The sequence below is a fragment of the Parus major genome, chromosome 8, assembly GCF_001522545.3.
Source record: "Parus major isolate Abel chromosome 8, Parus_major1.1, whole genome shotgun sequence".
NCBI classification, from domain to species: Eukaryota; Metazoa; Chordata; class Aves; order Passeriformes; family Paridae; genus Parus; species Parus major.
Window position 1 is genome coordinate 3,966,812 of NC_031777.1, and position 14,028 is coordinate 3,980,839.

At 39.2% G+C, this 14,028-nt stretch overlaps 1 protein-coding gene across 7 annotated transcripts in view; it reads right to left on the bottom strand.

Moving 5' to 3' along the window:
- The window catches only part of RABGAP1L (RAB GTPase activating protein 1 like), a 230,193-nt gene that overhangs the window by 90,960 nt on the left and 125,205 nt on the right, over nucleotides 1-14,028 (bottom strand). For all 7 annotated transcript variants that reach the window (XM_015635758.2, XM_015635753.2, XM_019007609.2 and 4 more), the window contains 2 exons: nucleotides 10,536-10,649; nucleotides 418-492 (listed from right to left, as the gene is read on the bottom strand). In XM_015635758.2, the coding sequence (XP_015491244.1) occupies nucleotides 418-492; nucleotides 10,536-10,649 (189 nt within the window). The remainder of the gene's footprint in view (nucleotides 1-417; nucleotides 493-10,535; nucleotides 10,650-14,028) is intronic.

Below are 14,028 nucleotides of genomic sequence, written 5' to 3' on the forward strand. Positions count from 1 at the left end.
CCTCAGAAGATATTACAAAATGTCCCTAGGAGAAAAAATCTCCCAAAAAATTATTGAGACTACTTGTTTTGATGAGCTGCTCTGAGAATGTCTCCTAGAGTTAAATTCATCATAAACACAAAGGGAGCTCACTTAGGTGACAACTAAATTAAAAGAAAAAATTAATGTGTAACAAATAGTTTCCAGGTTTTGACACAGAAGTACTTGAGAATTGAATAGATTTCTCCCAGATAAAGGAAATCTACATTCATGAAGATAGAAGCCATTAATCTCTACGGCCAAAAAGCAAGAAGAAGAAAATTAATACAGGCAAATAAATAACAGTAAATATCTGTCAAACAGCATGGCTGCAGTACTACTGATTTTACAGCTGAGTTGGTTTCAAATATCAAAGCTTTCATTTTGCAATTAACTCACATGAAGTAGAAGCACAGCTGCAAGGAAGGACTGTCCCTGGCAGTAGCCAATGTCCTCATCATAGACAGAGTAGGCCTAGAAAAAAGAAAAGTCAAACTGTATTTAAAATGCATACAGGCATCACCAAACTGTGTTCTCATCAATGAGCTATTCAGGACACTTCCTTCCAGTGCCTGAGGGGACCTAACAAGGAAGCTGAAGAGATACATTCCATCAGGAACTGGAGGGACAGGACAAGTGCCTTCCCATGGCCAGAGGGCAGGGTTAGATGGGATACTGGGACAAAATCCCTCCCTGGGAAGGGGGCAGGCCCTGGCCCAGGGTGCCCAGAGCAGCTGTGGCTGCCCCTGGATCCCTGGCAGTGCCCAAGGCCAGGCTGGGCAGGGCTTGGGGCAAGCTGGGCTAGTGGAAGGTGTCCCTGCCCATGGCAGGGCGTGGATTGTGATGAACTTAAGGTCTCTTTGAGCCAAAGCCATTCCATGTTTCTCCAAGTAACACTACTCAGGCTAAAACCATATAGGGGGTAAAACTGTAACCACTCCTGTGCTTTCAGGCTTTTCTAAAAACCCCCACAGGTCACTGTCAACCCTACACAGATGATGTAGTTGTAAATTATTATTTTTCAATCAGCCTGAAAAGAGATGGATGCAATTTCCCTTCACCTAAATCAAGGATAATTCTGCTCAGGTGAGTAATGACAGAACTTTACCAATGCAACAAATGTAATATGAAAACCAGGGGAGCTTGTGCTGTGGGGAAAGCGAATGTTTGTTTTTGGGAAAACAAGTTCTGACATTATGCAAGTACAGGACCCAAGAGAAACTGCTGAGAACTACTCTAACCTGAAGATTTCATCAGAAACAGTTTTTCCATGCCCTTGTTATGCTGAAGAATGAACAGAACTCATTTTCCTACGCTATGACAGACATGCTTTTTCTTACTCTTAAAAAATTACCAAACTAAAATTACTAACCTTTCCTTCCCCTTCACTTTTCCAAGATGAGAAGACAGATACTGTTTTTAAAGAGTTGTCAGAGGATGTTAAGGATTTGTGGAAACTCAGGAAAGTCAAAGCAGCAGCAGCAGGACTGCCATCAGGGGGAGAGACATCCTGAGCAAGGTACTGATGTTACAGCCAGGGAAAACCAAAGCGAAGGGCAGAACCAGGGGAAGGAAGGAGCCACAAGGATCAGAAGATCCACTTTTCAATCTGAATGTAGTATTTGTGAGGAATTCTGAAATGACTCTGGAAGACAGGATTTCTGCAAGTGCAGCCTGAGTGTTCCTTTAAAGGTCAGTGCTCCTGAACAGTTCAGCTGTACGTTTCCTTTGGGAAAAGCTGACCTGGGACTTGCAGCTCTCTGCCCTTTGTCTGTACTGCTCACCACTCTTCTGAGAGCTGTTAGATGGGATTAGTTAGGAGCTGAGTGAAAACAATCCTAGCCCATTACTCAGTTTCAGTGGACAGGAAAATTCAAGAAGTCACAGAAATCACTGAAAAATGTTGAATGAACCTTTACAGTCCACTTACCAGTTTAAAACAGCTCCAGTCACAGAATTCAAATATAAAAACTAACCTGAGGAGTGTACAATGGCAGATACAGAATTCAGTTGGGAAAAAAAATTATACTCTCTATAAAGAAGTTAATCAGCTACTAAGTACCAAATTAATAGAAATTACTTTAAACACTTAAATTAATATTTTATATGACTGACTAGAATCATCCACTGGTTAATCAGCATCAGAAGTCTATTTGTTTCCCAGATCTATCAGTTTATAGATGCCTAATGTCTTGTCTCTGTAGCTTTCCTAAGTGCTGCATTATTCCTGGTTTTGATGGGCCAGCTCTGCTTAGAAGCAGATGTGCAGAATTCCAAGTGAGAAATTTGATTTATGATTTCTTCATACTATATAAAAACACTTCTATTTTTCTTTAAAAAATCTAGGCTGAAAAATGAACATCAAATTATCAGCGTGCCTGGGGACCCTCTGTTGTGAGAAGCATTATAGCAAATAATTTGCAGAAAATAGCAATGAATTAATCCAAATGAGTTATTTTAAAATAAGTACTGAGAAACCAACACACTGGAGAAAACAAACTGCTTCCAAAACTGACACAGATTGAAAAGTCCAGGAAGTTGTAAGAAATAAAACACACTTCTTTTGAGATTCTGAAAGAAGTTGAAGTTACAGCAAAACAGGGAAAACAAGCAGCAAAAATCCTCTCTGAAATTCAATACAAAAATATGAAGGAAGAACAGCAAAGTTTCTCATAATCAACTTCCTAAACATATTTGAGCTTATAATAAATCCATTTCAAACACATTCAGAGCAGGCAGGCAGTCTCTGCTTGGAAAATATATGGTCAGTGTAAGAAAATATTTAATCTCCAGTAGAAAATCCCCATGAACTTTCCTTGTGTTTGTTTTATTACAGAAGAATCATAAGGTTGGTCATCCTGCTGGAACCATTTCTAACAGGGGAAGTGTTGGAGGATCTGTGTTCAACTGAATATCAGAAGATATCATAAACTAAAGGGTATAAAATTACTGAAAAATTTATTAAGAACAGATGGTATTCACCCAAAAAGCATAAGGGGGAAAGTAAACTGGTAAACTAATAATTGCCTGATTAAAACAGAAGAGATGAAAAAACTGAAACTTTTCTAAAAAAGTTGATCCACAGAACTAAAAATCAGCAAGTATTGGATAATTTGGTTTAAATAAAAATATGAAATTTATTAGTGGGCACTGCCTATATAGGAGAAAAATGTCAAAGGGCCCCAGTAAGAACAAGTAATTATTAAAATGCCTTTGAAGCAACCAAAAACCATGAAGAAAAAATTAACTGCTTGATCTACTTTTTCCACTTTTTTGAAAAATTTTTGAACATGAATTTTTTTGAAATTAATTTCCACCAGGTTCTTCCCCAAAATCTGATTTTGACAAGCAGCTGTCATCAGATTCTTTGACAGAAACTTCAGTTCTGCATCAGAATTAGAACAAAGAAATATTCTGCTCTTAAGTCAAAACATCATAATCCTGACAAATAAAGTTTTAGTTTTTAGTGAAGTCTCTAAAATCTACATTATTTCATTGCATTTACCCAATGCAAAGAGACTTTGCAATCTTAATGCACATCACATTTCCAATTATACTATTTTATTTTTAAGCAACCTATGGGGTTTGATAGTGCTGAAATATGATGTAATTAACCAGAATAACCTCAGAAATAAGGATGCTGCCTACAGATGCTACCATAATATCATATCATTAACTAACAGCCTAAGATTAACTATTTAAGATTTATGCTTCTAAGGAACTTTCATTTTCCACATGAAATATAAAAACAAGACAAAATCCCAAATCCCCTACTTCCACTGCAGTCTTTGTAACTTTATAATTTCAAGAAGATGGGATTTTCCCCACAACAACCTGTGACATGTCACAGTTTTTAACTTACTATTCTCCTAAGCTCTTGAGGAACTTCCAACTACAACTCCCCAGTTAACTGAGATTTTAAATATTCTCTGTCTCATAAATGGGAATTAATGAAGGTTCTGACTTGAAGCCTAATTTCATTCATTTTAAAATAATTTTAAATGAATAGCTCACAGAATTGAGACATCTTTTAAATAGTTATCTGTATTCTGAAGAGAAGAGCTACTGTGCAGTTCTTGGTACATCATTGTTAGAAAGTGAATTCTTTGGATGTAGAGTCTTCTCCAAGTCCATGACAGAGAACCACCTGCACATTGGGAAAGTGAACCAAGAATCCAGGGCTGGACAGAAACTTCTCCAAAATAATTAATAAAGGAAAATCTCCCAAGATCAGAATCTTCTGTAGACAGAGAAATTCCAAGTATGTAGCATTTAAAAGACAAAGGAAAAGATGGTGGAATTTAATTCAATTTGGGATTTCTGTAACTTCTGTCTATGAGTGCCTGCAGATTTGAATAAGGAAGAGGAGAGGTTATGCTCCTCTGTGATCTCTCTGAAATGATCAAAGTAAGCTACTCATGTTTAATACAGACACAGCTCTGTGCTGAACTCTGCTTTAGGAGACTTAAAAGACTTACATGGTGTCTGAAACTCAGACTGTCTCAGGAGAAGGAAAACATCCCTACTTTGATGCAGACTTTTCACCTAACAAGGTATTTTATTACATGCTCAGTCACTAAATAATTTTAGTAATAGTACAGTTTAAAACTCCACACCTAAATTTATTATAATACTAACAGTCTGAAAGTAATAATATTCCTATGAGTGCAGCATTGAGTATGTATCACATTATACAAGGAATTTCTGCATTAACTGAAAACTGTATTTTTAGACATTAGTTACTCATTTATGGAGTATCAGGAAGAGGCACAAGACTGTTACACAATATGCCTCTGCCAGAGCTAGGAGAGCTGAGAGAATGAAGGAATCTTCACCTTCAGCCAGGCAGGCCCAAACAGAATATTCCCAGCATTCAGGATCCCAGAGCTGACCTTCCCACTGGGACAGGCTCAGCAGAAACCCCATGTGCAAGAACAGTGCTGCTGACCACAGATGTACAGAGAAGGATCCTTATTAAAATGTAAAGAAGAAGACAGAGAAGCACTAAAAATTCTTTGAATTAAACAAGGCAACAGTATTTGCTAGCACTGCTCCTTCGACCCAGGAGCAAAGAAAATAAACTAAAAATAGATGAAAAATAATTTGTAACTGATTGTGTTTATCCTATAATTGGCAAATAGATTCCTGCAGGAACAAAAGAGATCTGCTCTCTTACACATAATTACACCTGGATAAACACTGAAAATTCCCATTTGTAAATCTAATGAGATACTAAGGATTGAAAAATGGAAGAATACATGCACAGTGAGGTGACTATCTGAAAATGCATGCTGCAATAAAATGGAAATGAAAATGTAAAAAAAAACCTATGAAAAGTAGACTTTCAGCTTACAGGCCAACACTAAGCAGCAGCTCTGCTGAAGCATAACCCACCATTCACAGCTTATTATGGGCATAGAAGCTACTGGTTACAGAAGGGAAACTCAAAGATACTTCCATATTTCAATATACAGTAAAAAAAGCTAAAACACCCCATAACAGTGTTACCATTGCTAGAAAACAGTTTGTTATTCTCTCTGCTGATGTGGGTACCAAAACAGACATTGCAAGAACTGTAACAGTGTTTGGTCTCCCAGCAAACCAGCTACCACACTGATACTGCACCTAAAACCTTCAGCCAAGTGAGACTGAGATTAGGGATCTACAAAGGGATAAGTATTTATGAACAAAAGATGTCCTGATACAAACGATTCATATCCTTTGCAAGGCCTCAGCTCACTGAGAATCACTAACATCAACCCTGAATCTCTGAAGTAATTCATCCATTTCTGAAAAACATTGTGTCTATTTCCCAGTCTGTCCAGTCCCAGCACCCACTGAGCTCACCTGAATGATTTTCCTGCACCATGCTCCCTTTTCCCCATTAAAGTCACAGTGGTTGTTTGTTAAATAGGAGTTACTTTAATCAGAAAATTAGGGAAAACACATCTTGTGTTAAATTCTACACTGCACACACTCCAGAGAGCTGAGAGGATTAATTCTGCCAGGTGCTCTGAGTCCCTGGAGCATCGAGCTGTACATACAGAGCATGGAAGCAGGCACTGAGCACTATTCAGTTATGCATTGTAGCACTGAGGTGAGCTCTTTAAATAGAGCTGGAATTTGCAGAGTATTTAAACAGAAAGCATGCAAGAAGGAGCAGTTTTCCCAAAGATTCACCAAAATTTGCTCTGTGAAAATCCAGCTTAAGTGGTGTCCTCAAGTGAAATCTCCAGTCTAGAATCTGAAACTCTTTTCATTCCTTATCACCACTGTCAGTCCTGAAGTTTATTTTTAGGTACTTTGTCACATAAATGTTCTGAAACAGAAAAAGTTTCCATCTTTCCTGATTTCCTACTGTTCTGAAGAGGAGATTAAGAGATGGAACAAAAACTGACAGACCTGTTAAAATGAGGCTGTGAGCTTTTAATGATTTTCCTTTTTATCTGACAGTTCAGATCATCTCTCATTTCAGTGGGGAATGAAGAAAATGCTCTTCAGCTTTTTACCCTCCCACTTGAGGACAGACCTTTCCCAGCCATATTCAATAATTCCAATTCTTCAAACTTCATGGTTTCATTAGACAAAGGGCCTAAGTGCCCAGCACCTCTGGTAAAAGTTATTCCAGTAATACAAAGCTGGCACATTATTGCCTTCAACACATATTATTACTTTTCATTCCCAATGGAATGACAAATTTATAAGCAAATTAATTAGGCTTTAACAATATTTCTTGAAAACCCACACACTGGAGAAAACAGTTTATTAATCATAAACTCAAGGTCCAGTCAGACCCAAGCAGACATCTGTCACAGCCACAGTCATTTAAGAAAACTATGTGAGGATGATGCCTGGAAATCTTCCCAACAGTTGTGTCTGATCTCAATACTGGCAAGTAGGTATAAACCCTCCAGTGTAATCAGTAAATTTATGAATAATTCCATGCTGAATACTGGATATGGCTGTTCTACCAGCAAGCAATGCTTCCCAAATCTTTCTTTGAACCAATGAGCACATAAAAGAATGAGGAAGTCACTAATATTACCAGGATTCTTATAAACCCTTCAACAAGATCCCTACAAAAAGGTGTTTTAGGGAACTAAGCTGCTCCAGAATATCCCCTTATGCACTCAAATAATTGATTAAAGGAGAGAAAGCAAAAGGTAGGAGTAAACAGCTAGTTCTAACCCAGAGAGTGAAGGTGAAGTCACTCACAGAGAACCCTGCAGAAAGACGTGCTGCAAATACTCACAAACCTTAAAGAACACATAAAAATAGCACAGTAACAAAGACTGCTGATGAGACAAAGCTGTTTGGAGCAGGGAATTAAACACTGACTGCAAAGCTGCTATGCAGAACACGTTCTACCAAGAGAAAGTGGCCAAGTGACAAAGGTCACAACTCTAGGTAAATACAAAATACTTCACAGGCAGAGCAGCCCTCAACTTGATGGACACACAGAGAGGTCTCTGATCAAAGATCACAGAACCCCAGAATGGTTTGGGTTGGAAGGGACCCTAAAACTCATCCAATTCCAACCCCCTGCCATGGGCAGGGAAAACTTCCATTAACTCAGCTTACTCCAAGGCCAACCTGGCCTCAGACACTGCCAGAGATGCAGGGATGGGGCAGCCACAGCTTCTCTGGGCACCCCGTGCCAGGGCCTCACTGCCCTCACAGGGAAAGAATTTCTTCCCAAAATCCCATCTAACCCTGCCCTCTGGCAGTGGAAAGCCATTCCAATTGTCCTGTTACTCCAGGCCCTTTTCCAAAGGGCCTCTCCAGCTCCATTGGAGCCACTTTAGGCACTGGGAAGGGCTCTAAGGCCTCCCTGGATCCTCCTTTTGTCTTTTTAAAACTGGAGGTCATGTTTCCCCATTTTCACTCAGTGGGAACTTCACAGGATGCCCATGAATTCAAATATGATGGAAAGTGGCTTAGCCACTTCATCTGCCAGTTCCCTCAGGACCCACAGATGCATCTCATCAGGTTCTGTGGCCTTTCAGGCTCCTTGGATCATCTCAAACCTGATCTTCTCCTACACTGGGCAATTTTTCATTCTCTCAGTCCCCGCCTTTGCCTTCTGTGGCCTTAGCAGCGATGTTGGAGCACTTGCCAGTGAAAACAGGCAAAAAAGTCATAGAGTATCTCAGCCTCCCTCCATGTCCTGAGTTAAGTAAGTTTGCCCCTTCCTTCTGGAGAGGGCCTACATTTTCTCTAATCCTAGTTTTATCACAGATGTACCCACAGAGTATTTTCTTGTCACCCTTCACATCCATGGCCAGATTTAATTCTATCAGGGCTTTAGTTTCCCAAACCTGATCTCTGTCTGCTTGCACAATTTCTCTGTATTTCTACCAGACTACCTGCCCTTGCTCCCAGCCTCTGAAGGCTTCCTTTTGTGTTTGAGTTTCTCCAGGAGCACCTTGTTCATCCATACAAGGCCTCCTGGCATTTTTCCCTGACTTTGTCAAGGATGCACCACTTCTGAGTTTCAAGATCCTTCAGGAAAAGAGAACTAACAGCTACAGCAACTCTCTCTGCAGGAGAAGTAGAGGCCTTGAGAGCAAGGAAAGCTCCCAGATTTAAAAAACCCACAGAATTATTCACATTTCCTACAGAAAGGAAACAACCCAGGAAGGTCTGAGATCTGTGGCCCTCTGAAGCTGCCTGCTGGACAGGTAATTCCTCTAAGTTGCTTCCAGTTCAGACAGATTCACTGCTTTATTTGTTTTCTATTAATCAAAATAGACTGAGATACGCCTTAATGAAAAAGAATTTTTCTTTTCAAAGAATGTTCCCAAATTCTTTAATCATCCTCATGGATCTTTACAGACTCTTTCCAATGCAGAATAGTTGTCTTTAATTCTGGACATTGTAACTAAAAGAAGCTGCAGCAGCTGAAAAACACTGAGTTGCTCAAGTCAAACTGCTCCTATACGAGGTTCATCCATCTCTACATCCTTTACATCTCATTATTTACCATCTCCTTTTTCCCTGTGTCACCAAGATATCTTCACGAGAAAAGACTTTCTGGTTTTCTTCAGGTGACTTAGCAGAGTACTTGGAATAAACAAGGAACATTCATAATGTTTTGACTGAAATCCATTTATTCAGTGCTTGTTTAGGAGCCTGCTGGCCAGTGTTTAACTCCTTAATGTGCATCTTGTTCATGCTCTAACTTGTCCAGCAGTTATATATTCTTAGTGTGGCAGGCCACAGGAGCTACAGAATTTCAATCAAAACATCTTCACCAATGAAACCTGTACTTCTGGGTTTTTGTGTTAGCTTGTCATGATCTATTTTCAGTAAACTCATAGGCCTTCATTATAACATACTTACATTTAATTCTTGAAAAACTGAATTATTCCATCATTTTTCACTTAACTGGTATCAAAGTGACAAGCCTACAATTACCTGCATTGTTACTCTTTTCACAGACTGGCACAAGAACTGTTTCCTGTAGCCCTCTAGAGCCCTTCAAGATTTGGGAGAAATCACTAGCATTTGTTCAAAGTTCTCTCTTTTCCCTAATTTTGTACTTTTTTTTAAGATGTGAATTACTCACAATACTGAATTCCAGTACTGTATTTAACAGTCACCCAAATTTTTATTTGAATAGGAGTTTGTACCACCACAGAATTTATCTGGGGAACAGGAATATGTATCATTATACCTCAAAGGCTGAACAATTTTTTCTGCTTGCTATGACAACTCCATCATTTCTAGTAATCAGCAGGAGGTAGAAACAGCAACAAGGAAGAGGAAGGGAAAGGGAAATGGCTTTGTCTAAGACAATCATTCATTCAACATGAACAGAATGAATTCTACATTAGATAATATTCTAAAGAAAATTCTACATGAATTTAATGAATTTTTGAAAAAATAAAATTTAACAAAAACTGAATACCAAAACCACAGCAAAATCTACATCTGCCAGGCAGAAAAGTACCTGCCTGGCTGCAATATTTTACCTTCTGGATCTCTCTCAAAGAGAAGTCTGTCTGTACAAGATGGACAAACCTATTGATTTAGTACCTCAACTTTCCCATGTGCAAATTTGAAAACTTAAGAGTGTTTTTCATCTTGAGGTGATCTGGCAGCTCTGAGTGAAAAGCTCTGCTCACACACTGCTTGTGGTATGGTCAGCAAACCTGTAATTATTTACAGACATTCTTGTTTAACCTCACAGCAGAGCTTGCTCTGAGGATTTGTTTCTCTTCCTCTGCAAATCTCTCCACCTCAGAGCAAAAACAAGGTTCTCCTACAATGCTCCCTCTGAAGAGGAGCTCTCATCTCAGCAAAGCCAGCTTGAGCCTCTTCTCACCTGCACCTCAGGAGGTACCAAATACAAGGCTGTAAAAGGTAATGCAGAAACACCCCAGTCTCCACATACAATCTACACAAAGCTTTAAAATCTCATTGATTAACAACTTGGACCAGAACAGGGTTAGCAGGGCAAAAGAAAGTCACACAAAATATGGAACACACTTTGAAATTCAGAGTACTGACTGTACCTTACAGATTTTGTACAGAGATTCCTGACCGTCTCCTTCTGTGTCCTTAAAATAATCATGGGCTGGATATGTGCGATGGATATCTCGTTTGATGACACTCTCTTGAGCAGAATCCTGCACAAAAAAGGAGAAAAATCCTGACATGTTAACCCATTAACAGTATAATTAAATGTAACAACAGAAAATTCAATGTGTACTCAACATGGATATATTAGATAATTGCTTTAATGACTTCTGCAAAAATGCACTGAGAAGAAAGTGAAAATCCTTTGTAGTCTCATGTGCAGTTATAGTTTGGCAGTTTAACAAGAGCAACATGTCATGTTTTCTGTCCTGCAGGCTTAAGATTCAGCTTTAGAACTCTGAAGAAATTACCACTTGTGTAATTGTTGGTGTGTTTTTACTACAGATCATATACTTACTGTATTGCTCAGGCAGTAAAGAAACAAAACAAGAACAAAACAAAAACAAAACAAATTAGGCTGTGTCTGTCTTGCAAGCTTAAAGCTACTAATTTGAAATGCTGTATGTAGGAATCTACCATAAAAGTGTTAATTAAAAACTCATAAAGAATTTCTGTAAAAAGATAGGAATCACTGCAAACAGACCTAAAGAACACCACTGAGTGGATGAGGAAGTGGTAGCAAAATGTCAGAGCTGGAACTACAACAGTTAATTATCTTCAGGTTCCAGTGAGCTGTACCTTTAGGTTGGCAAATATCAAATAGTGCTTTTCTCCATTACCTTTGTAATCCTGAAAGAAAAACCAACAAAACCTTCTCCTGTAACTTGGAATATAAATCCCTTCCAAATAACTTTTATCTTGGAAACAGAGTATTTCTGCTGTCGAAAATGTAAACTCTCAGATTGTGTCTCATTAACCAGGATTCTCCATAAGAAATCTTCTTTACATCTGCTGGAGTCAGCAACCAGGTCATCTCCCAAATTTCAGTGGTTTTCTAATTACATAAAATCTCTACAGTGAGCCTGTGTCACACAGTAATGCAGCTGCCTGGTAGGCTTAGGGAGAAGTCTGCAGCAATTCACAACTCCAGTTCCCTTCTGGATCCATCTGTAGCCAATACACTGCAAGGAATCACTCCAGGGTAGATGAGGCTGCCCCAGAGATGAAAGCCCACTGCTGCATTTCTCCATTCCCCTCAATGGCAATGGATGCAAGGAAATGGATGCAAGATTAAACATCACTTTGTGTTGTCTCCCTGAAGTTGATGGCTTCTCTGAATCTTGGTTATCATTAATTTATCCAAATAAAATATTCCAATGTTCAGTGATCTCCAGTGTGGCTTTCCCTTGGTTTGACATTAATATGACTAGCACCAGAAAACAATATTCCAGTTGTTTTATTACAACATTTATTACTTGTTTAGTTACAAAACAAGTAGTTTTGTTAGTCACAGAACCCCAGAATGGTGTGGGTTGGAAGGGACCCTAACACTCATCCAATTCCACCCCCTGCCATGGGCAGGGACACCTTCCACTAGCCCAGCTTATTCCAAGCCCCATCCAACCTGTCCTTGGACACTGCCAGAGATGCAGGGATGGGGCAGCCACAGCTTCTCTGGGCACCCCGTGCCAGGGTCTCACTGCCCTCACAGGGAAAGAATTTCTTCCCAAAATCCCATCTAACCCTGCCCTCTGGCAGTGGCAAATCATTCCCATTGTCCTGTTACTCCAGGCCCTTTTCCAAAGGGCCTCTCCAGTTCCTTTGGAACCCCTTTAGGCACTGGGAGGGGCTCTAAGGCCTCCCTGGATCCTCCTCTTCTCTCCCCTGGCTCTCTCCTCCATCCTTCCCTCATAGGAGATGTGTTCCAGCCCTCTAAAATGCCAGGCACATTTTTATATGCTATGAAAGGAAAGGTTACAAAGAAAGGTGATATTTTTATTATGCCAACTGGTACCACTGGAGAAAACAAACACATTTTTATGCTTTCACTGTGTTACCATGATTATTCTCAGGATATCTAAGCACCATGCAATCATCAGCAACCAAAACTAACCACACTCTCTAAATCACAAGTAAAAAAACACAGACTAGTAACAAAAAATTTGTAACAAGCAGTTCTCTAATCAGACTTCTTTAATGATTATTTTCATTTACATGGCTTCCAAATACCAGAGAGGCTGGATAACTGCAGTCTGCCCCCCAGATCCATCTGACCATCCAGTTAAATTGAGAGAAAATGCCTGAAACAGCATTTAAGATCTACCAGAAAAGTTACTGAAAAGCATCTGTAACAGACATTTTTTTAATGCATTTTTCAGCATGAACTTGAGCAGATCCAGGGAAAGTTTCAGAAAGACCACAACATCCAGCACACACAAGGTTTTCCAGTCAAGCTGAGACAATGTGTTTGACTGCCCTGTACTTCCTCTGATCTTGATTGGGGAGTCCAATGTGTAACTGAGCACACAGACTGCCCAAGGTAAGGCCAAGACCATTTGTGTAAAAGCCCAAATTCACATGAACTTTTACTGAGTTAAAAGGAGCCTGATTCCTTCAACCCTATTAACAAAAGATGTTTCTAAAAAACCTAGAGGAAAAGAATTAAATGGGCCCAAAATAAAATTTACACACAATGACTGGAGAATTAACTCCTTCTCAAAAGACAATCTCTCTTTGAAATACGATAAATCCATAAAGAAAGAAAACCAAGTAACTAGTCTAGAGAGAAGATCAGTGTAGAACTACTTCTTAAAACATATCAAAAATACTTTCATTAAGTTTCTATCCTTTTCCAGGCAGAGTTTGTAGATAGCACTGTTCTCGAGTACCAAAGCACATGAGTTTACAAACACATTAATTTATGTTTTCAGACAGTTTTTATTCTTCTGAAAGTCATGACTGTTTAGTTTATCAGGAAAAAAAGCTAAGGTGAGATGGCTATCAAGGCATTCAGGGTTCTAATGATCTTACTTCTAAAATTCATTTCAGTGCTGCCAACTCAGAGAAAATATTCTACTGAGAAAAAGAATTATCTTCACATGTCAATGCTATGACAGCTGCCTTGCCACTGAACAAGTTCTGCCTCGAGTTGTCTCTCTTCTAGAACAGCTGAATTTCTGCAATGGAACAACTGTACTGGAATGCTGACTCCTTGACACTCCTGCCATTTCCAGCTATCAAGAAGCTGCTGAAGTATGGGCAGTTGATGCCAGAAGGAAGATCAACACAGAAATAAATTGAAGAGAACAGAAAATGGTTTATATTGAATAAACATTAAAAGAAAATTAGGGGAACATAAGAAATCACAATAAAGAAATACAGGGCAATCTTTATGCATGCACTTCAGGAATTGTTTTTTAATTACAAACATCTCACACACACTCCAAAAAGAATCTCTAGTCATTTATTGTCACAAGTGGAGCCACACTGGTGAGGAATTACAATTAGGGAGCAGAAGAGACTCCTGGAGGTAGAACTTTATTTATTTTTTTCCAAGAACTGGAGAATAAGCATTGTATCAGCCAGATG